Raw genomic sequence first — 24,470 nt, forward strand, 5'->3', positions numbered from 1 at the left:
CCTTGGGTGTCTTGAAAGGCGCCTCTAAATTAAATGTATTATTATTATTAATGCGCGCTGCACGTATATTAGTCTAATTAACGGAACATTAATCTTCAGTTTTTCCGGCGATGTTTGTCGCCTTATGTAGGGACATTTACATTAACATTTAGGGCATTTAGCAGACGCTTTTATCCAAAGTGACTTACAATAAGTACATTTGTCATAAGAAGTGCATCAATGCATCGCTGTCGGTACAGTAAAGATGTTCATAGAACCAAGTGCAAGAACAACAATCGCTAGGCTAACCCATTCCCCGTGTTACAGCCATGATAGCAGCTACTACAGTTGCTACACAGTTAAGTACTATAATACAATACAACACAATACAATGTTGGGAAAGTGGGGGGGGGGTCACTATGAATCTGAGGGGGTCATGTCCCCCCCGTCCCTAGTGCCATCTGCGCGCATGGTTGCTAGGTGACAGGAGCGGCACATCGTCACGCAAGGTAAAGGGTGTTAACGGCTTGTTACGCAAAATGGAAATGCTCCGTAGGCCAGACCGTCTCATTTAAAAACGATAGTTATGTTATTATAACTCTAGTTCTATGATTGTAGGCGTAGCCGTCTAGGCTTCGCCTTATGGGCTTGTCCCCTGAAAATTCAAACTATGCACCTATCAGCGTGGGCACCGCCCACATTTCCCACGGTATCGTGTCTATATAACGCGGTGTATACCGTCGCTCATCCTCCACGCTTTTCTTTCAGCATTTGGAGGGTACAGCAGTGCGGAAACTAGACGGCTACGCCTACAATCATAGAACTAGAGTTATAATGACATAACTATCGTTCTATTTCATGTAGGCTACGCCGTCTAGGCTTCGCCTTATGGGCTAAGGTGAAGCTGCGAGCGGAGCCCGATCAATGTACTCCTGCTGGACCCCAGTCAAAACGACCTAAGTCACCAAAGCACATTAAGACTCAAAAAGCCAAGGAAGTGTAAAACACTTCCTTGGCTTGATATTCTGAGTCTCTCTTACTTGATATTCTGAGTCTCTCTTACGGGTCTCTCTTACTGTCCTTCTCAACATTCTCTGATCTCACTAAAAGGCTAGCAGCACGAAATCAAGGGATATTTAGAATATAAAAAAATGTGTGATTAATCGCGAGGTATGACATTAATCGTGATTAAATATTCTCTCTCTTCACATGAGTATATACAAACTCATTTACAATGACTGGTGATACTGTCAGACCACCCGATGTAGCTAATAAATTATTTCTCATGGCAACATAAGAATTTGGCCGCCATGTTGAAAGTTGTCAAAATCAATAGTACATATCCACAGGCCACAAATTCTGTCCAATCTTCATGAAACTTGAATTAATTAAACAGTAACAGGCTTAACAGTAATTAAGCCTGTTCTCAGCAACTCTTTATCATATCATAGCCAAACTAGGTACATAGACTCATGACATAATTCTGGGGACACCCAAACAATTTGGTGACCATTGACCTCAGGGGGACGTCAAACAGGAAGTGATCTTATATCTCTGCAAGGCCTTCATGTATCCAAACCAAACTTGGCTCATAGTCTTATGACCCTATCCTGATGATGCCCCAATAATTGGGCTGATGATGCCCAAATAATTGGGCATCATCAACGCCTAGTGGGGCGTTGTGAACAGCAAGTCTATTCGGGCCCTTAGAAAGCAACTTCAATGTATTTTCATTGTGATAACCATTTGCCAGTAGCTTTCATTGTAGGTGAAATTACTGAGACGGTCGTCATGTAGCCACCTAAACGATTATGTCTGTCCAGCGAAATTAATTTATGGAGACCTATTTTGCTTGACCCCCACATTGTTGCTCACAGCTATATCATAGATCAGGCATCTCCAAACGGTGGACCTATCCAGACCCATGACCAATTTAAAATAATAAGAAAGTTTTTTATTTTTTTATTTTTATGATTTCACTATACAAAGCATGATTATGTTAGTAAAATCATTTCTCGCTGAAATACAAATTGAAAGGCAGAATAATCTGTAGTACAGCATAAAAACAGCAAAAAGCAATGATCTTCACAGAGCGAAGATCATGCACTCACCGAACTCCCCCCCTCCTTCCGTCTGTCAAGGCATGTGCGTAATAGCGTCACTCAAAAAATAGCCAATCAAATTTTTTGTTTACCGGAAGAGAAAATTGGAATGAGAACATGGCTTGCTTGAAAACAAGGAAAGTTTACCCCGAAAAACAGACACTTTAAAGATGAATGGACTGACCAATACTTGTTCGCAAGGCAGTACAAAACCTTTGTTGTGTCTTTAATGTGTTGAAACCGTGGCGCTGATAAAAAGTGGGAAGACTAAGCGGCATTACGAATCCAAACACAGATCCTTCGAGGAAAAGTATCCCCAGAAGTCAGAAGTAAGAGCGTGGAAAATGTCCGAGCTGAGAGCTCAGTATGAGAGGTCTACGCGTGTCTTCACGCACTCATTTACAGGCCAGCAACGTGCAAATGAATGCTCACTTAAGATTGTATGGATTTTGGGGCAACATAAAAAAACTTTCAGTGACACGACTGTTGTGAAGGAGTGCTTGAACGCCGCTGCCGAGACGTTACTTGAAGGTAAACAAAGGGATGAATTGTGTGAAAAAATAAAGCAAATCCCAATGTGAGCTGCAACGACAACTAGAAAATCCGAAATGTTATCAGATGACGCACTGTCACAGCTTCATGCGGCTGTTCAGAGTGCCCCATCCTTAGCCATTGATGAGTCTTCAGATGTAACGGATAATGCCCAACTTTTGGTTTATGTGCGATTGTTTCATCAAGACAAGAAAGAGATGGGTCTAACACCACTTGAGACACTGTTTTGCTTACTTGAAATGAAGGCCTAATGCTCTTTTTGTGTTTATTTGAAATGTAGGTCTGGTGTACCTGTTTTGCTTACTTGAAATGTAGGCCTTATGCACTTTGTGTTTATTTGAAGCGTAGGCCTAGTGTTCCTGTTCTGCTTACTTGAAATGAAGGCCTTATGCACTTTTTATGTTTACTTGAATTGCAGGCCTAATGTACCTGTTTTGTTTACTTGAAATGTTAATATGTGTTACTTTGTCTTACTAGTTTTTCATGGTTAAAAGTAAGCTATTTGGAAATTGAAAATAAATACATCTGAAATTATAAGGTAATATGCTGTGTTGATTGTATTTGACAAAAGAAGGCTATTAGGACGTGGTAGGTTCGGACCTTTCTTGGAAGGAATTTTTAGTAACTGGACTTGTTCAATTTTAATTGAAGACCCCTGTCATAGATTATTATTGCTTATATTAATAATATTACTTTAATTATTGGATTCTAAGGGGTGTCGTTTGGGACGCCCGCAAATTCACCCGAGAATTCTGACCTACCGCATTTAAATTATTATTTTCCACAGTTAATGCCCCAGAGAAAACTCCAGAATGTTCCAGGTGCCTCTCACCTGCAGGTACCAGGTGCGTGGGGGGTCCCAGCGGGTCCCAGCCCTCTGTGATGGGGTTGAACCCTGCAGGGAGGTCCTCCAGCAGGTGTCCAGACTCACTGCAGCTGCCCAGCCAAAGGTACACATCCACCTTAGCTAGGACCGACCAGGGAGCCAAACGCTTACCTGGGGACTACACACAAACACAATGTAGTATATCTGGATAGAACCATTTCAATAGTATAGCTATGTAGTATCAATGTGTGTGTGTGTGTGTGTGTGTGTGTGTGTGTGTGTGTGTGTGTGTGTGTGTACCTTGAGGAACAGAGTGTGTATCTTGCCACAGTCCCTCCCTCTCTCTTCAGGGTTGCCTGAGAACAGGAGGTCTCTGGCCCTAAGGCGGCTGTAGGCCACTCGCTTGTTGTTGCTTAGCAACCACACAAACACATCTGGCAGTGTGTGCTGAGGCTATAACCAAAAAATACACAGTCATACAGGATGACCCTGGCGTCCCAGCACTAAACCAGATACAAAGTGGTGAGCGAGAGGAAGACCCTAGGGCCCCCAGCAGCCGAGTGGTCAGGGCTCCTGGAACGGTCAAGCCCCCTCTAGGGCCCCCAGTGGTCAGGGGAACATGTCCAGCCCCCCCTAGGGTGCCCAGCAGCCAGGTGGTCAGGGCCCATGCAACAGTCTAGCCCCCCCCCACCCTTTAAGCTCTTATACAGTTGCATGCCCCCAGGACCCAACTACGCCTGCTCCTTTACAATCACACTTAGGACACTGATCCAGAGCTACTTACAGCAAGTGCATTTGTCAGAACATTTCTCCTGCGATGGGTTAGCCTGACCACGCAGCTTATGACCTCACTATCTGGATCTGGGAACATTTATTTATATATATATAATACATCTCAAATATGGACTTGCTCAGGATATTGGTCAGAGCCAGGCTTCACTGAGACTCTACTGTGCCCTTCAAGACCTAGCTCCTGAAACAGAGAGACAGACAGGTAGACGGACATACCTCCTCCACCAGGAACTGGATTTGCCTGCACAGCTTGGTGGCCTCCTGCAGCAGACCTTTTATCCCTGATGAGTTCCTCTTCCTCTCGGTCATCACCTCCACCTCTGCAATAATACCTTCCTGCACACACATGCACACACACATGGAATTTAACCACTAACAACATGTCCATTTGTGTGTGTGTGCTTGTGTGTGTGTGTGTGTGTGTGTGTGTGTGTGTGTGTGTGTGTGTGTGTGTGTGCGAGTGTGTGTGTGTGTGTGTGTGTGTGTGTGTGTGTTAGCTCCTCCCACCAGTTCCTGTTTACACATAGTGAGTCGTTTCCTGTCCAGTTGAGTCAGGTGATTTCTCTTCAACTCCATTTTCAACTTGCTCTGTACTGTCACAATGAACTTCCTACACAAACACACGCACACATGCAGGACGCACGGACGCATGCATGCAGGCACAGACACACACTTGTGTTAGAAGTGAAATAGCATGATTAATACTTCTCAGACTCTGATTGGTTGGTTTGATTACCTGGCATCGAAACAAAAGCCTTGGAGAACAATCTTGAGGATTTGCTCCGCCCCCGGATCTGACTTCTTGTTCAGCTCTGCTGCTTCGGTCACGCCCTTTTCCTGAGGATTCCCAATCAGGACTCAATCAAGACTTTAAAACAACCAGTATAATTGTCTTTAGATCTATTCCTAAATGTATGCCTAGTCTTTGTTTGTGCGTGTGTGCGTGCGTGTGTGTGTGTACCAGGTTCAGAGCAATGTTCTCCAGCAGGTTGGAGGTGAACAGGCGGTAGGTTCTGTCCTCCCAGAGACTGACCACCTGCACACACGGCTTCTGGCTCAGAGGCAGATGCAGGTAGAACCTACACACAAACATACACCCACACACACGCACGCACGCATGCATGCATGCACACACACACACACACACAAACACACATACATGCCCTTATGAATAAAACATACACACGCACACACACATTGTATTTGTTATGTGTTTGTATATGGTGAACATGGCGTACTTGCTTCCCTGGGCAAGGAGGGGTTTCTCTGCAGGTGTGCAGGACTCAGTCTGGGTCTGTGGAGAACACCTCCTCGGGGGGTCTGGGGTCACCCCAGCTAGCAGAGACTTCCTTGGAAAATCAGGGGTGCATCCACCCAGCGCAGACCTGCGATAGGAGTCAGGGGTCCCCCCAGTCAGGAGGGGGGAGGAGGAGGAGGGAGAGGGGGCCAGCCTGTCCGGGTTCTCCGGGAGAGACCTCCTGCTGCCCCCGGAGCCCCCGCCCGACGGGCAGGGGTTCTCCAGCACATTGCCGTGGTTACCTGGGAGACGGATGCATCAGGCCTTGGTTACCATAGCAACACATCCCATAGTGACACCAGATACCCCCAGCAGAAAGGAGTAGAAACTGACCGACGGAAAGCTCAAAGCTGATTGGCTTGTCTCCAATCTTCCTGTCGATGAGCGTGGCTTCAAACACGCAACCGAAGAGCAGGAAGCTTTCTTTGTCCTCCTCGTTCAGCTGAAACACAGCAACCCACACTCACTCTCTCTGACCCATGCATTCTGCTAGGATTAGATTGTGTATTCCTCCCTCTTGGGGCGCAAATAGGAACAGCATATATGTTTTTCTATTGTTCGATCGGCTTCTTATGAGGTCATCAATAAGATAAATAATGAACAAGTGCATTTTTACAAACCACTAACAAGGGCCTCTTTGTCAGGTGAGCCTCATTTAGGAGGTTAAGGGCTAACCGTTAGGAACACGTTACATCGCCATCCCTCCCTCCACGTGAACACTCCTCTCTCCCTACCTGTGGCGGGGGCTCTGCAGGTAAGACCTCTGCCTTCCCCTTGTCCTCCTCAGCCCCCCCTCCTCCTGCTCCTCCTGCTCCACCTGCAGTAGTCTTGGCCTCCTTGCCCCCGCTCTTCCCCCCCTTGGACTCTTTTGGTTTGACCAATCGGCTGAGTTTGGGCTCCGAGCCCGTCCCCCCCGCCAGGATCTCTACTGCCAGCTCCAGGTAGACACGCCCCCTGGAGGAGCAAGTCACAGGTGAGTCTGGAAACACACCTGGAAGCACTCCTGGTAACAAAACCAGTAAACGCACCTGGAAAAAACACCTGGAGACACACTTGGAAACGCACCTAGATTCACACCGGGAAACACACCTAGAAACACACCTGGAAACATACCTGGAAACACACCCTGAAACACACCTGGAAAAAAAACCTTGAAGTACACCCTGAAACACACCTGGAAACACACCTGGATACACACATGGAGAAACACATGGAAAAACACCCTGAAACACAGCTGGAAACACCTGGAAACACACCTGGAAACAAACCTGGAAACATCCTGCACACCACCCATCTCTGGTGGATACAGGGTTCATTCATATGGTGATTAAACAGCATCTTAATGTCATATATGGTCATTAACTTGTGTGTTGATTTATATTGGTAATAAAGCAGTTGTAATATTGCGATGAATTTGGGGTAAATGAATAGGGACTGTAAATGATCCAGGTAATGTCTTCACCTGTAAGACACGCCCTCTCCTATGCCTTCGTTAAGCTCGGGATTGTCGTCAACCAATGAGAAGTTACGGGCAGATCCATACAGATTGATCCAAGCCGGACCGAAGGTAGGCAGGAAACCTGGAGAGAGAGAGAGAGAGAGAAAGAGAGAGAGAGAGAGAGAGAGAGAGAGAGAGAGAGAGAGAGAGAGAGAGAGGCACTTTTCATCATCAACGCTTTCTCTCTCTCTCTCCCCCCCCCCCCCCCCCCCTCTCTCTCTCTCTCTCTCCCTCCCTACCTTTGTCTCCATCCTGTTCATTGGATATGCGTCTCAGGTCGATGTAGTGGGTTCCTATAGCAACGTCATTCATACTGCCCTCATCCCAGACCTGGTGGATGGAGAGAGATAGAGAGTTATGTAATGTCTTGCTCCTGGGATTAGGGTAGAACACTTTTTTGTGCTTTGATTGTGCTCTGGTTCACTTGGTAAATAGTTGGTTATCTCTGGTTAAAAGAAGTTCCTAATTGGGACATATATGTGTGTTGCAGAGGAGGCTGGTCTATAGAGGCAGAGGAGGTTGGTCTATGGAGACGGAGGAGGCTGGTCTCTAGAGGCAGAGGAGGCTTGTCAATAGAGACAGAGGAGGCTGGTCAATAGAGGCAGAGGAGGCTGGTTTCTAGAGTTAGATGCTTGCCTCTAGAGGCAGAGGAGGCTGGTATCTAGAGGCAGCGGCTGGACTATAGAAGCAGAGGAGGCTGGCCTCTAGAGGCAGAGGAGGCTGGTATATAGAGGCAGTGGCTGGACTATAGAGGTAGAGGAGGCTGGGCTATAGAGGCAGCAGAGTCTGGACTATAAAGGTACGGAAGACTGGTCTATAGAAGCTGGTCTATAGAGGCTGGTCTATATAGGCTTGTTTATAGAGGCTGCTCTATAGAGACAGGAGGCTGGTCTATAGAGGCTGGTCTACGTAGGCAGAGGAGGCAGGTCTAATGAGACAGAGGAGACCAGTTTATGGAGGCAGGGGAGCACATTTCAATTTGTCTTTAGGAAGGCTGTTGGATATATCTGCTGCTGGTGAGCAGAGAAGCTTAGAGCTTTTGTGCTTAGCATTTTAGTTGGCTGTGCTAATTCTAATTGTGTTATTACTAGAAAGTAGTGGCTCACATAAGCTTCGTAATTTCCATACGTCACAATTGGGTGGCGCTGAGGCTGCATGAGCTTCTTTGTGTACTTAAAGGCTAATCATTGTTAGTGACAGCTGTAGCGTCAGGACCCTCAAAACGATGACCCGGGGAAACAAAGACTAATGGTGTGTTTCCACCGAGCAGTGCGGTTAGGTCCAGTACGATTAGGTGCGGTAGGTGTACTACAGTAATGCCAAGTTTCCACTGCAGGGTGCGGAACGGTTTAGTTCGCAAAGGTGCGGTACGCGTTGCGTTTCCACCACCAAAAGTGGGCGTGACCTGGACTTAGTCGTACCCGTTTTGGCCTCGTTTTCAGTACTCCTCCGTTGGGGTACTGAAAACGAGACGAGACGCCTGAAAGGTTCCCGGAAAATTCTAGCTACACACCCCCTCCGTTGATTGGTCGACAGAATCGTCACTTCCGGGCGACGTGGGGATAAAAACAAGCAAACAGTAGCCTCGAGGTATTATTCTTTACAATGAACATCGTAAAACGCTCGCTTGGTCGAACAAGGAGGTGGAGACGTTCCTCGGCATTCTTGGGGAGGAAGTCGTGCAGAGGGAGCTTGATGGAGCAGTGAGGAACGAGAAGGTCTTCCAGCTGGTTTCTGGTCGAATGGCGATTACGGGTTACGAGAAGAACACTGAGCAGTGTCGGCAGAAATGCAAAAAGCTCCGGGCCGAGTATTGGAAGGTGAAAGACCACAACAACCGCAGTGGCGTCGACTTTGGTATGTCCTAACAATCACGTTGCTACACATGTTTACAAAATGATGTTGTTTTACGGCTTTATATGATGAAAGTTGAGCTACATCTAACCACACCTAAATTGCCACATTTTAGTAATCGGAATTGGAGTGAAATGATGCATTGTGTGTACCTGTATATCAGTACAATGAGAAGTTCATCAAACAATTTGTATGATGTCTACTATTCCTTTCTGTTACAGCCAAAAGAAGTAGGGCCAGTGATGTTGCAGCGAGCATCCGGGATATGCAGGCATCTGATGAGAGGCGGCAGGAGCGGGAAGAGGAGCGGCTGGACCGTAGACACCGGGTCGCTCGAGAGGAGGCCCTACAGGATGCCATCGATGCTCGACTGCATGAGGATCAACGAGCAATGCAGCAGATGGCGCAAGTTGCAGCGTTCAACACAGCCTTCCTCCAAACCTTCAGCCAGAGGGTGCAGGCGTTTGGACACCGCGACCCTGTGCCATGATCCAGCCATTCAGGCCCTGACCCTCTGAACCTTTATTTTTTGGGTGAAGACTTTTTGTTATGTTTTAATATGTGAATAAATATTCCTGTATTTTTACTGTTTAATAAAAAAAAATACCGAAGCAGGAGTTGCTTTCTACACATTTTCCATATACACATTTTATGGTCACCTTGAAGTTGAGTTTACACACCCACAGTTCGGGATGGCTCACATTTCACACATTGGGAAAGTGGACAGCATTGCTTAACTTTTCAATTAAAATAGGGCAAACCAGTAAGATGCCTGGCGTATTATATAGGACAATAATTGGTTCTGCGCTGTAAAATCGATACTTAATTTGAAGTTAAGGTTCATATTTAGTTTGAACATCAAAACGCCATATTGCAGTGTTATTAATGCAGTGGCACTTTTGATTTTAGTCAAGTCACCGAACCAGTCACCCTCAACTCACTTTAAATAGCATCAAATGTTATATACATGGAAACACACAGCATCCTCATTTTCACAATATGAAGAGGCAGATTTAAGCAAAAGATTTTTATTTGTAAAATATATGCATGTACAAAATTGCAAACTGGTCAAAACTTGAATCTGCATTTATATTTCAATGTTCAAATGGCGCATCACACCCTCTCTGACTTCCCTACCCTCCTCTTCTGCCCCCTGTGCAAGTGGGACCATAGGCTCTGCTGCCACAGCTGCAGAGCCTATGTACCAGTTCCGTCTGGTAGTCCTCTGCATGTTTCTCACAAAGGTTGTGGAGGGCACAGCAAGCCACATTCATCGTTTTGGCCAGTTCGATGCTGCTATCATTCCTTTTCAGAAGGCAACGCCACCTCCCCTTAAGTCTTCCAAATGCATTCTCCACAACACCACGTGCCCTGCAGACTCTTTTATTGTACAGCAGTTGTCAGGGAATGCTTTGAGGAGCCAATTCTGCAACGGATAGGCAGAGTCCCTTAGAATATAATGACCCACATTTACCCCGGCAATGTTCTCAAAACTCGAGCGTCATGCATACTCCCAGGCATTCCTGCACACACGCTCCAAAACAGTCCTTTTCCATCGATAACACCTTGAAGGATGATGGAATGCCAGCCTTTTCTATTGAAGTAGTCAACATGGCACTCCTGTGGGGCTATAATGGGTATGTGTGACCCATCATTGGAAGCAACACACTGCGGAAGGCCCCACTTCTGCTCAATGTAGGCTGCCATTTCGTTCTGCAGCCTACATGCAGAACGAAACAGTCGTTCTGCTCACACCGAAAAGATGGCATATGCTCCTGTATTCACCGTTGGTTGCCAGCTTCCACAGTGCGATGGCAACTATTTTCTTTAGGGGGACACACAGGCGAAAGTTTGTGTCCTGCCTCTGCAGCACTGGACGCATCTTGTTGCAGAGGTACATGAATGTTTCTTCTGACATCCTGAAGTTATCCACCCACTGTCTGTTGGTGAATTCTGGAACAATCGATTCCCACCAGGTACTGGCTCGGCTGAAAGACCTAACTGTTGGCCTGCGGCTGTGAATGTGCAACAGCTGAAGCATCTGAAAGACACAAATAGCAAACATAATTTAATAAACAAATGTATTGCATGTGTTGCAGAGGTGTATTGAAACTAAGGAGGTGGGGTTAGCAAAGTTAGTTTGAGGCAGTTGAGCTTCACTTTTCTATCCATGTAACTTTATACCTGTACTCAACAATAATTCAGTTGGAAATATTCTACTCTTTACTCGCTCATTCATCTGATTGCTAAAGTTACTTGGACAAATGCGATTTATCAACACGACAATATGGAGTTTATAAAATATGGTATCGCTCCTGGTTTAAGAGAAACGTTTTACAATTCAATGAAGGTTAGGCTGTTGTAGAGAATCTATGACTGACCAACAAGACGATAAGTTTGTTAGCAACAGCACATTTGATGAAGAACATGGTTACACGCGTGAATAACTTTTTTCTTACCCGTATGTGTCGTCGCCTTTGTCTGGTCAATAGGCGGCTTTTATCGGTTGCATCCTGAATCAGCTCCAAAAATGTCTGCTTTTTTTTGGCTGCCTTGTCCTTGTCCTTGTCCTTGTCCTTTCAGCCTCCAAACTCGTCGAACTAAGCTTGCATTCGGAAGTTGATTAACTGCCATATGAAAAGCATAAAGGCCAGGAACTGTTGCTGGACGACTTCCATGGTAGCTCTTGGTTTAATATGTCGCGTTTTATTGAGCAGGCTACAATGTGTCGCGCTGCCATGATGTCACGATGTTTACCTAGCTGCCGCGGCGATCGACATCCGGCCTACCACAAAGGGTACTGTCGGCAGTGGAAACGCGACCTCAGAACTGAGCTGGGCTATACTGCCCCCTCCCTGCCGCACCTTTGCGAACCAAACCGTTCCGCACCCTGCAGTGGAAACGCGGCATAAGATGCGGTTAGGTGCGGCTCAGTCACGGCTCGCGTTTCCACTGCCACTACCACGGCTTAAACCCCGGGTTTAGGCCGGGGTTTAAGCCGGGTTTTAGCCGCTCGTGGAAACGCGCCATTAGTCTCACTACAGGAGTCACCCGAGGAAGATCAAGGAGGACCAGCAACTATATCTCATGCCACCCATCGTAGCTATGTGCCGTACCACGATCATCATCAGGAAAACCAGCCAGAGAAGACGACACCCTAGATCACCTGCTCGGCGCAGCAACCCTTCCAATCTGCCACCCACTGCTCTCTACCTACAATGACTTCAAAGTGATGGTAGGACTCTGGAACTGCCAATCGACGGTCAAGAAGGCAAACCCCATCTCGCCCTATGCATTCCTCATGACTCTCAACTTCCTATCCCTTACAGAGACTTGGATCACTCCAGAGAACTCTGCCACTCCAGCTGCCCTCTCCAACACCTACTCATTCTCAAACACCCCAAGACCATCGGGGTGAGGAAGAGGGAATGGACTCCTCATCTTACCAAAGTGGACCTACCAGGTCCTTCCACTGAAAACCTTGACCAGATCTGCATTTGAACTCCACTATGTCCCTGTCACCCTTCCTACCAAGCTCTACATTGTAGCAATAAACCATGCTCCAGGCCCCCTTTCGCAACTTCTACGATGACATGGATGCCCTTCGCAGCAGCTTTTCAGAAAATGGCACACAACTGGTTGTCCGAGGTAACTTCAACATCCTGCAAGAGAAGTTGCACTCACCTGAAATGACCAGCTATTTCAACACCATTGGCTTAACACTCACCCCTTCTCCTCCCACACACAGGGCCGGGAACCAACTTGACCTGATATTCACAAGGTCCTGCGGTATCTCGGCTCTCTCCGTTACCCAACTCCCTGTGTCTGACCATCACTTTGTTTAATTTTCTCTCCCGTTGAAGTCCTCCCCCTCCCTCCTCCATACTCCTCACATTGTCACTACCACCTCTCGAACGATTCTCTCAACTATCCACAGAGGAAGCCTCCTACACCATGCTATCCTCCCTCTCCTCCTCATTGGACTCCCTCTGACCCTTCCACTCCAGACCAGCGCAATCCTCGCCCCAACCACCTCAGCTGTCTGAATCTTTGCGGGCTTATAGAGCGGAGTTGCAGGCAGCTGTAAGGAAATGGAAGAGATCAGAATGTCCTCATGGTTTATTTAACTACCTTCACCTCCTCTCAGACTTCACTTCCACTGCCTTCTACCGGAACCAAAATAAATTCCTCTGCTGAAACTTCTTTCCATGTTCTCTTCCCTCCTCACCCATCCCCCCTCCCCTTCCTTCCTCCCTCACTGATGATGACTTTGTTGCATACTTTACCCAGAAGGTGAAGGACATCAGCTCCACTTTTACCCCTGCCACCATCCTCCCACACCCTATCCCAACCTCTGTTTTTACCCACTTTATCCACCCTGTCCACCCACCCAGCTTACGGCACCTAGCGCTAGTGCCCCCTGCTCTTCTATGCCAGTACTAACAAGTGATAGGAGATATCGATTACATCCAGCCTATAGGGTAAATCTGGCAAATTTTCAGCGAGTAGCTTAGCAAACTCAGAATGTTTAAGCAGCTCACATCGGTATAGTGAAATTGCTCTTTTGAATGTCAGATCTCTCTTCAACCTTTTTTTTTTTATCAATGATCTTACTTGCTCATATAACCTTTATTTCTTGCTCTTAACTGAGACTTGACTAGAACTGGCAAAATGTATGCATATTTTCTGTGCCTACAGTCATAATTCAGTGACTTTGATTCTTTTGAACACTTGAGCGCAATTATTAAGGGTTCTCCTCAGATTATATTACTGATCATTTACATGCCACCAAAGCACTCAAAGTTTTACAGGCCACCAAAGCACTTCTAGAAGAACTAGGTGAACAACTGTCTGCCATTTGGTTGACTACTGTCTGCCATTTTGTTTGACTGAGTATGACTTTGTCATTATGTCTAGGGATTTCAATGTGCAAGTTGACAATCCAGAAAATGGCTAGTGAACTGCTCTCACTACTTGACACACTCAACCTAACACAGCATGTACAGGGGCCAACACACTTTCTTGGTCATACACTTGACCTGGTCAAACTCAGTAGATGACTTGATGGATCACTTTTAATCCCGAATGTTAGAGATTATGAATGACATAGCACCACTAAAACTTTAAGAACTCAATAGAAAACAGCCCCATGGAGACAAAACCCAACTGTAAGACTTTTGAAGAGAGATTTTAGGAAGGCGGAAAGACACTGGCGCGTAACCCACGCTCCCAGTTCACTACAAAATAAATAAGGAGATGCTTCAAAATGTTAATACTGAAACAGAAAGAACGTTTCTCTTCTCTAGCATCATAAACAGGAACATGAACAATGCTCGAGTCCTGTTCTCGACAGAAGAAAAACTGACCAATCCCCACCCCCTCAACTAGGACCTGAGCTCATCTCCAACAGCAGGTGCAATGAGTTAGCGTCTTTTTTCAAAAGCAAAATTGATCAGATCAGACTGAACATACTATCACATCACTCAGCAACCAGAACCAATATCTATAAGAACAGGAGCAATAAACCCTATGTCTTAAATCAGCATGTTTGACACTGAACCTCTTGAGAAAACGATACAAAGCCTCAGCTCCTCCATGTGCCCATACTCTGCCCACCATCTTCCCCTCCTAGTGCCAGATATGCTTAAAATCATAAATTCATCTTTGGAGACAGGCATATATCCCAAATCCCTAGAGAATGCTTTTATAAAACCACTCTTGAAAAGAACAACCTAGATGCATCCATAGTTTACAATTGCAGGGCCAAATTTTACCTACCATTCATCTGCATAATTATTGAAAAAATAGTTTTTAATCAACTCACCTCTTTTCTGACACTGAACAACTGCCTTGACAACTTTCAGTCAGATTACGACCGCAGCCTTTGACAAATGTGGACAATAGCATATTCAGTGACTTGAGCACTTGGTTGGCTTCACTGGTGTTGTAATCAGGTGGCTTAAATCCTACCTACTGTACAGGAGATTCTTTGTTACAGTTAGACACTGTTCCTCAACATGAACATATTTGACCTGTGGAGTTCCCCAGGGCTCAATCTTTGGTCCACTATTATTGAACCTCTACATGCTGCCGCTTGGTAAACTTATAAAAAAGAACTCAATCTCCTACCATACTTACGCTGACGACATGCAAATGCATCTACCTCTAATCCCTAATGACTATATCTCCGTTGAAACTCTGTCATTGTATTCAAGAAATGGATAAATGGATGTCACATAACTTTCTACTGCTCAACAGAAACAAAAGGTGGTCGTTTTTTGAAAGAAGGAGGAAAGGCGAAAGACTTCTGCCTTTCTTGAAAGAAAAGGCTTAATAGCAAAAGATATGTTAAAAAAACATAGGTGTCCTTAGAGATAATTATCTGAATTTTAGCAGTCACATCAAATCGGTAACAAAATCAGCATACTTCCATCTTAAAAAAATTCAACAAACTTAGAGGATTTATCTCAAAAGCGAACGGGAAAAAATCATAACATACATATCATCACTAGTAGGATTGATTATTGCAATGTGCTTTTCACAGCACTTTCCAAACAGTATAAAACCACTTCAAATTATGCAGAATAGTGCAGCCATTGTTCTCACTAAAACAAAGAGAAGAGATCACATCACCCCAATCTTACGCCCCGTCCACACAAAGCCGATTTCATGGCGAAATCGCAAAGGTCTTGTACGGTTCGGCCTTCCGTCCACACGAAACCGGCGAATCCGCTGACCGAAACCGTAAACTTATGGTCAAATCTACCCGGTTTCGTTTTGGATTCGTGTGGACGCCTGAAACCGACTGAAACCGTAAACCATGACGTCATCGCCCCACCCCTCGACCCTCTAGCCCAGGGATTCTCAAACTTTTTCACAACAAAGACCACTTGATCATAAAAAAAAAATCTGCGGACCAACTAACCAACCGGCCAATCCCCCCCCCCCCCCCTCACAAAATACCTTTTAAAGCAGCCTATATTAGGCCAACAATAGCATATTATGTTTTATGTTACAAATGATGTCTGCAAAAATATGACAATACAAAATATGTAATAAATAGGATACTAGCAAAATTAGGCTAGGCTTCTACCAAATAACTTGACCTTGATTTTTGTGAGATTTATGTGCAATTACTGTTTCATATTAATCTTGTCCAGAGCTATTGCCTTTGGTTGTACTGTGATGAATAAAATATGGGGAGTTGTATAAAGAGAATTTATTGAAATACCAGTGTCAGAGTGAAGTCAATGTGAATTCATCATTAAAAGAGTGAACTATTAATGTTAATTTAAACACAATTTGTTTTAATAGGAATCAAATCTTTGTGAAGCTATGAACTTTAGCACTGCTGATAAAAATGTCACAATTCAAATAAGCATAGGAGCTTTACAGGTAGCAGCAGTCAACAACTAATGGGAGGAATGCTGTTGCTTTTGCTGTTGCATCACTGACTCAATGTCTGGCTCCACACTGGAGAGTTTCAGTCTCATACAGGGGGTTACATTGATCTTGTTCCTCTGCTTGGTTTTCAAACCAACCAGTGTGGAGAATCCAACTTCACAGTTGTAGGTAGTTGAAAACGGCATTAACACTTGCAAAGCAGACTCAGCCAGCTCAGGATGCTCAGGTTGGATGAGAACCCAGAAGTCTGTCAAGCATTTTTCTCTGAATGCCATCCTCAAGGTTTCATCTGATGCAATGTCCACAAGACTATCAACCTTCCGTGCAGATAGTTTGTGAGATTGGTCTCCAAATGGATTTCTGAGCCATTCAAGGTCCACAGCCAATTCTGGAAAGTATTTTCCCAATTGCATGTACATGCCTTGCAAATGTTCCTTGAAGGCTGCAAGTGTGTTGCCATCCAGAACCTCTTCGAGCTTCGAGGACAAAATCGGCTAAAGTTGGGAAACAGTCAAACTCCTGGCGATCAAGACGCGCCCACCACAGATCCATTTTTGATGCAAGTGGCTTTAACTTTGTCCTGCACTGTAAAAACCGTGAACACTTTTCCTTGCAGTGCTAAATTCAGGTTGTTAAGCATGCTGAACACATCAGCAAGAAAGGCTAGTTTTGGGAGCCATTGAAAGTCATGCATTCTGCCATATAGTTCATCAGTTTGATGCAAAAACAACTTGACTTCATTGCGCAGTTCAAAGAGACGGGTGAGAACTTTACCACACAATAGCCAGCGAACTTCCCATTTCTTCACACAGAACTTTAAAGGTTGTATAGGTGATTTGCTTTTTTGGCCATTTTTGCAAAATTACTTGAAATCCTTATCATAACCCGCTTACAGCCACTGAGTTAGAAGTACTGACATGAAAATTAAACAAGTCAATCATCTGTGGAACGGGCAGGGCTCGAAAAACTCCAGCCAATCATTTCCATTGCCACCGAGTTGCATTGGACAGTAAGTACGTCAATCAAACGGTCGTACTGCACTCCCCCTCCCCCGCGCCCCGCGCGCGACCCCTTCGTGCAGTACTCGTGACCCAGAGCTCGTGACCCAGAGCAAGCTCCTGTTTGTTGTTTTCCTGCGGTAGCTACTGGAACTAGGTAATCCACATTTGGACCTAGCAGTAGAAGACAATTTCCATGGCAGACAAGACGCCACCATCCCCACCACCACCACCACCACCAGCAAAGAGAAGGAAAACTCTTTTTCAGAGAGTAATTGATAATAAAAACGCTGAAAGAGAAAAACTGAAATCAAGAATAATCCTAGGCGCTGCTTTCGAACGTTGGCGGCAACTGAAGGACGAGAAGGGTCTAAAAACCGATGCTTGTGTGGCGGTTGACCTAGTTTCAAAGTTTATACCGTTTATACTCGGTAATACCGGTGTGGAGACGAGTGTATTACTCGGTGTGAAAATGTCCACACCGCGGCAACCCTAGTGAAAACCAGGACTTCCAATACAATTATATGAAACAAACATACATTTTCTAAAAATAGTAATGATTTATGTGACCGTTTAATGTTTATAACATCTGGTCCAACCATTGCAGCGAGAACGTATTCTCAGCAGGGGGTGCAGGGAAAAAAAAAAATTCAGCCTGCACTAGACTCGCAACTCGTTACATTGATAAAAAAAGATGTATAGCAGCGCAGCTCAATTACACCAGTGCATGCGCGGACAGTTGAAAATCGATCGTTCACATCCAGCTGCTCACAGAACAAGTTTAGCGCACCACCGCTACCCTCACACTTTTTCATATAACCTTTTTTCAGCACTAGGTCATATGAGCATTAAATAAATGCTGCGTCTCAAAATGCCTTGGACAGCAGCGAGGATGACTCGCTTTGCCACGGGCCGAAACAGTTCGGAGCGACCACAGCCAGAGCGAACACAGCGGGGCAGAGGAGTGTCAGGAATAGTCTTTGGTGTACACATCAGTACGGCCTATTTGCACTACTGTTTAGTGGCAATGCAGTGTTTTATTCGATGCCTTTTTATTTTCGTATATTATTTCAATGAATACAATTTATTTATTCATAAAAAACGGATCTGGTCTTCAAATCTTTTTTCCAAATATAGGTCGTCTTACAATGGGGTTTGTGTTTATATTCGGACCAATACGGTACAGCGGGCGCTCACATGACGTTAAGCATTTCCTGGTGCATAATGTGACGCTTCAGAACCTAAAATCCCGTTTCTCCCCGTTGACACGACAACACATAACCGGCGTTTTCAGAAATCTCCACTTTGGCCGGAGTTTTTAGAAATGATCGTTTTCTGTGATAAGACAGGGCCTCGGACAGGGGGTGTTGCAGCACCCCCAGCACTCCTACTTCCCACGGTACTGGGTGCAACTTACAGCTGAATGTAGTGCCATGTTGTTAAACGAAAACCTACGCTAGCCTGGCTCGCTCTCGCGCATCTCTGTTCGCGCTCGTGCATGATTGCGCGTCCAGGTACTTGGAATGGGTGGAGTCAGAGTCAGCGTTGAAGGAGAGGGGGTAGGACCATTTGAGTTGTGTATTTTCAAAATCTGCTGGCGTTTCGCAAATCACCTACCCAACCTTTAAAAAGACGTGAGTTCAGTGCCTTGCTTTTAATTAAGTTGAAAATTGTTACGGCCTCGTCCAAAACCTGTTTAAGACAGGGTGGCATTTTTTTAATGCCAATTGCTCTCTGTGGATACAGCAGTGCGTCTATGCGGCAGAGGGAGCGACTGCGCCTATACGCGTAACCAGGCCCTTGTGATTGGCTGTCATCTCCGTGGCACCATCAGTGCACACGCCAACACACCTCTTCCAATCAATGTTATTCGGCACAATGAAGTTGTTAAGGGACTCAAATATTGCCTCTCCTGTGGTGTTGGTTGGTAGGGATTGACAGAAAAGCTAATTATCGTGCACAGCACCCGCATGTATGTACCGCACAAAGCAGAGGAGAATAGCCTTGTTACCGATGTCCGTGGACTCGTCCAGTTGGAGAGAGAAAAAAAAAGACTCTGACGCAGGCGTGTCGCCAGCTGATATTGGACATTTGCAGCCATGGATGTTATTCTCCTCTGGACTCTATCATTGGACAGAGGTACTTTGTTAAGTTCCTCACTCGCTTTCTCACCTAGCATTATGTTTGCCATAACCTTTGCAGCTGGCTTAACAGAGGTCTCGCTGATTGAGTGAGGTTTGCCAGCTTTCGCAATGAGTAGGGAGATCTTGTATGAGGCTTCGGTAGCTTTCGCGTTTTCCCCTGGCATAAAAAACTCTGTGGCATCCTTTCTCGCGTGTCGCTCAAGCTCTTCGCGTTTTCTCTCCAAAAATTGCACAGGTTTCGAGGTGTATTCCTTGTGTTTTGACGCGAAGTGACCCTTGAGTTTGGAAGGTTTCATTGCTTCATTAGCTAATAAGTCATAGCACAGAACACAATTAGGGAAAAAATATATATATATTTTTTTTTTTTACGTTTATGTACATACTTGAATCCTATTCCTACTACCTTGCTGCTTTGATAATTTAATTTCCCACGAAAATGTTCTCACGGGATTAATAAAAGTGTATCTATCTATCTATTGGCTGATCTATTCAGTTTCTATGCTGTGCGCTGTGAGTGACGTCATAATGCACATTGTTTTGATATGTATTTTTAATTAATTTAATTAATTTTTTGCTGTTGGTGTTCCATGTATATAGATTTCAAATTGTACTTTCATTATTGCTAAAATTGTGAATGGTTTAATATATTAGTCTCTATTTTTGTGAAGCACATTTAATTGTCTGCGTGTATGCAATGCGCTATACATGACCCCCCTCTTCCGGGACCTCCACTGGCTCCCTGTAGTAGCTCGAATCAGATTCAAGATGATAGTACTGGCATACAAGGGGGTCAATGGAACTACCCCTGCCTACCTCCCAGCGTTGGTCAAATCACACAATCCAGCTTGAGCGCTCCGCTCAACTACTTCAGCTGGACGTCTGGTACCGCCATAGCTTAGAGCAAGTAAAAGTCGATCAACAAAGTAACAACTCTTCTCTGTTTTGGCACTGAAGTGCTGGAACGAGCTCCCTGCCGAAGTAAGGGCCGCAGAGTCACTCACCAGGTTCTGCAAAAGACTCAAGACTCACCTGTTAAAAGTTCACCTAGACTCTGCATAGCCACCCCGTCCCACCCCTCCTTGTTGAATGTTGCACGTCCTGGCAATTAATGTACGCACTTATTGAATGTCATATTTAGTTATAGTAATTAGTTATGTAGCAGCTTAACCTAGCTATCTTTGACAAAGATATATTTTTTTCTAGGGCTGGGCAAATCATTTTAGTTTTTTAGTTCCACTTACTGCCTGCTACATCTGCAGTAAGCGACAGCCTGTTTACAATTCCCTAATCTGTGATGCTACTTATATACATTTAAATGCACTTGTCGTAACTGTTGGTTTACAATTGTTTACAATTACCAAATCTGCGGTTTTCCGTAAGTTTCAAGACCACTTGGTCTAGTTTTTGCTTATTAAGTACATTTGGTATGAATGATAATGTGTCATTCCATTTGATAATCTAATTTAATTCCAATTAGAGTGGATTTGAAATAGAATTTCAAAAGTTTGATTAATCGCGAGTTAACTCACCAATACTATGTGATTAATTGTGATTAAAAAAATGTATCATTGCCCAGCCCTAATTTTTTCACTTTCTTATGACAAAGGAGGAAGAGGAAGAGAAGGGAGATCAAAGTAAAAGAAAGCAACATTGGTTGAAATAAACCCTCCCCAAATCACAGTAGCATATATAAAACACTGTTCTCTCTTCTGATCATTTAAAAATGTAATCTTTAAACACCTGGCACGTAACATGTCTTAAACAATGTTCTGGTTTTGAACCAATGGCTTTGGATTTTCAAATGTGGGTTGAGGGAGGAGCAAACAACACCTTAGTTCTCTCTTCCAAACGAGATCTCGACCTTTGCGGGACTGAATAAATAAAGGTCTGAACATCCGTGTCAGGATAGACCAAAATGTTTTCGGTCAGATAGCTCCAACTTATCCAGAGTGCTGCTGAGTTTAACTAAGACTAGAAGTTACATGGCACAATGACGGGATCACTGCACTTCCTTCCCTGTTGGCCAAGAACTGAATTATAGATGACATATTAAACCACCAGGTGTGAGTGTGATTAGCCGTTACAAGACGTTTTGAAAATCAGCCTCTTCTGACATCGCAAGTGGGTGTGTCCACCTAGATGTGTGCTTTAAGGGTTAAACTAGAGCTCTCTGGTCTTCAGAGACCTGCTCCCGGTTTTTCAGAGACCTGCTCCCGGTAGGCAGAGACCTGCTCCTGGTCTTCAGACACCCCCTCCCGGTCTTCAGAGACCCGGTCTACAGAGACCCGGTCCCGCTCTTCAGAGACCCAGTCCCGGTCTTCAGAGACCCCCTCCGGGTCTTCAGAGTACCGCTACCGGTCTTCAGAGACCAGGTCTCGGTCTCCAGAGCCCCCCTCCTGATGTTCAGCTCCCGGTCTTCAGAGAACCGGTCCTGGTCTCCAGAGATCCGCTCCCGGTCTTCAGAGACCTGATCCTGGTCCCCAGGCTGGACTCGATGGAACAGGTCTGCAGTGAGCAGAACCTCACTGCCTAATTGTTTCCACAGCTCCAACAGATAAATTATATCTGAATATATCTGATGTATCTGCATATTACATTACATTATTTTTTATTTGAAATCTATTTAAATAATGTTCCTTTTATCTTCTTTAAAGCCTGTAGAATGTTGGTGTATACCGTGTGTTTTGTGTGTGTGTGTGTGTGTGTGTGTGTGTGTGTGTGTGTGTGTGTGTGTGTGTGTGTGTGTGTGTGTGTGTGTGTGTGTGTGTGTGTGTGTGTGTGTGTTCAAACCAACATCTATTTGATGAATAAATGCTCCGTCCACAAAAAGAAGAGCTGCTTTCCATCCTCCAACCTCTAAAGTCCCCCAGTGGTTAGTGAGGCACTGCAAGCCCAACCTCTGTAGCCCCCCAGTGGTTTGTGGGGCCCCGCCCGCACAACCTCTAAAGTCTCCCAGTGGTTAGGGAGGCACTGCCAGACCCAACTATAAAGGCACTTTGATCTACCATGAGCAGCCTGGAGCTAAAGCTAGCTCCGCTCCACCACAACCTGCAGCTGGGGCTAATGTTATGAGGATGGTGAGGATGATGTGGTGAGGATGATGTGATCAGGATGATGTGGTGAGGATGATGTGGTGAGGACGATGTGGATGATGTGGTGAGGACGATGTGGATGATGTGGTGAGGATGATGTGATCAGGACGATGTGGATGATGTGGTGAGGACGATGTGGATGATGTGGTGAGGATGATGTGATCAGGATGATGTGGTGAGGATGATGTGGTGAGGACGAAGTGGATGATGTGGTGAGGATGATGTGGTGAGGACGATGTGGATGATGTGGTGAGGATGATGTGGTGAGGATGATGTGGTGAGGACGATGTGGATGATGTGGTGAGGATGATGTGGTGAGGACGATGTGGATGATGTGGTGAGGATGATGTAATGACGATAATGTGGTGAGGATGATGTGATGAGGTTGATGCGATGAGGAGAACCCTAACCCTCACCTGGATCTTCATCCTCTGACAGAGCGGAGGGAACATCTCCCTGAAGACGATCTGTTCGTTCCACACAGGGTCCGCCGTTGACTTCTGGGTGGACGTGCGGCCCTGGCGTCACAAAGTGAGAATGTTAACAGAGCTGGAGGTATGATGGGAGAACTGGAGTAGAGACCAGAGAATAACCAGATATTTGGATTGCTCCCTCCCTCCCTCCCTCCCTCCCTGCTTAGTGTTGAAGAACGCTGGAGAACTCCATCCACACACTGGGGACTGATGGGCAGAAATTCGCCAGCAGTGTTTCACTAATAACACACCAATAATAATTTCTACTAAAGAACCCTGAAGCTACAGTAGTTAGCATAGCAGATAGCATGAGGATGGACTGACGGTCTGCCCGAAAAAGCTGACCACCACGTAGGGGTCGATGAGCGCCGTGGCGTCTCCGATGAAGGCCTTGGTCACGTTGGCCATGATGCTGGAGTTGTTGCGGGGAAGGCCTTCTGCCCTGAAGACCCGGACGTAGAAGCGGGCCAAGGGCCGCTCCCCCGGCAGACCCTCTGGGAGCAGCAGGTTCCTGGGGACAGGTGCATTCTGGGTCATGGAGGATGCCCGTGGGCAGCAGATGTTATCATTCAGATGAATATGATGCTTCACTGATCCTGGATCAGTAAACGTGTCTCATTGGGGTGTTCAACAAGTGTGATCTATCTGATCACCATGCTAACGAGACCTTCAAATATCTGGAGGTTGGCGGTACTAAATCTCACTTCTCGATCACTTCCTCTGCATCGCTGGCCTTCTGTCCAGGGGGCGTGGTATCGCCCTTCCCTGACACACTGATGTCACACTTCACGTAACCTTTGACCCCTATGCCGAGGTTACTCGGGTCAGTAAGCACCGCCCACTTATTGGTGAACTGGTGACCTAGAGAGAGGAGAGAAGGAGAGAGGAGAGGAGTAGAGGAGAGGAGGAGAGAGGAGAGGAGAGGAGGAGAGGGGAGAAGAGAGGAGAGGAGAGGATGAGTAAAGTGGAGGAGAGGAGGAGAAGAGAGACCAAGTAGGGTCTGTACCAAAAAAACTATCTTTAGGGCAACTAGTCTACTGTAGCAAACCTAGCCCTGGATGGGGCGAGGTAGAGCAGGCAGAGCAAGGAGTGAACCCAATGAGAGTGTGGATGAGGAACTGAGCACCTGGCTGCCGATAAACTGTGCCCACGTCAAGCTTAAAGGTCCCAACAGAAAAACTCCTTAACATCTTGGAATGGACCACCTAGAGAGAGAGAGAGAGAGAGAGAGAGAGAGAGAGAGAGAGAGAGAGAGAGAGAGAGAGAGAGAGAGAGAGAGGCAGAGGGAGAGTAATGTTTGCTCTATTCTAAAGTGAATGGATCAATATATTATCTTGGATCAAAAGGTAACTTCTGACTGGTGGTTGATGAGTTGACTTACTGATAGCCGGATGACCTTGTCGAAGAACAGCTCTTGATGGGCGAAGAAGTCAAACACAAAGTACTGCAGAAGAGAGAA

At 45.6% G+C, this 24,470-nt stretch overlaps 1 protein-coding gene across 1 annotated transcript in view; it reads right to left on the minus strand.

The window, feature by feature from the left end:
• The window catches only part of fer1l6 (fer-1 like family member 6), a 147,591-nt gene that overhangs the window by 111,750 nt on the left and 11,371 nt on the right, over nt 1-24,470 (minus strand). Inside the window, exons 5-20 of the mRNA XM_030381757.1 lie at nt 24,393-24,455; nt 24,138-24,216; nt 23,716-23,872; nt 23,336-23,522; nt 22,955-23,056; nt 7,286-7,376; nt 7,011-7,128; nt 6,283-6,502; nt 5,882-5,990; nt 5,490-5,790; nt 5,213-5,330; nt 4,988-5,088; nt 4,759-4,861; nt 4,468-4,587; nt 3,760-3,912; nt 3,466-3,637 (exon numbers count right to left, since the gene is read on the minus strand). Of these exons, the coding sequence (XP_030237617.1) occupies nt 3,466-3,637; nt 3,760-3,912; nt 4,468-4,587; nt 4,759-4,861; nt 4,988-5,088; nt 5,213-5,330; nt 5,490-5,790; nt 5,882-5,990; nt 6,283-6,502; nt 7,011-7,128; nt 7,286-7,376; nt 22,955-23,056; nt 23,336-23,522; nt 23,716-23,872; nt 24,138-24,216; nt 24,393-24,455 (2,194 nt within the window). The remainder of the gene's footprint in view (nt 1-3,465; nt 3,638-3,759; nt 3,913-4,467; nt 4,588-4,758; nt 4,862-4,987; nt 5,089-5,212; nt 5,331-5,489; nt 5,791-5,881; nt 5,991-6,282; nt 6,503-7,010; nt 7,129-7,285; nt 7,377-22,954; nt 23,057-23,335; nt 23,523-23,715; nt 23,873-24,137; nt 24,217-24,392; nt 24,456-24,470) is intronic.

Source organism: Gadus morhua, chromosome 16, assembly GCF_902167405.1.
Source record: "Gadus morhua chromosome 16, gadMor3.0, whole genome shotgun sequence".
Taxonomy (NCBI): domain Eukaryota; kingdom Metazoa; phylum Chordata; class Actinopteri; order Gadiformes; family Gadidae; genus Gadus; species Gadus morhua.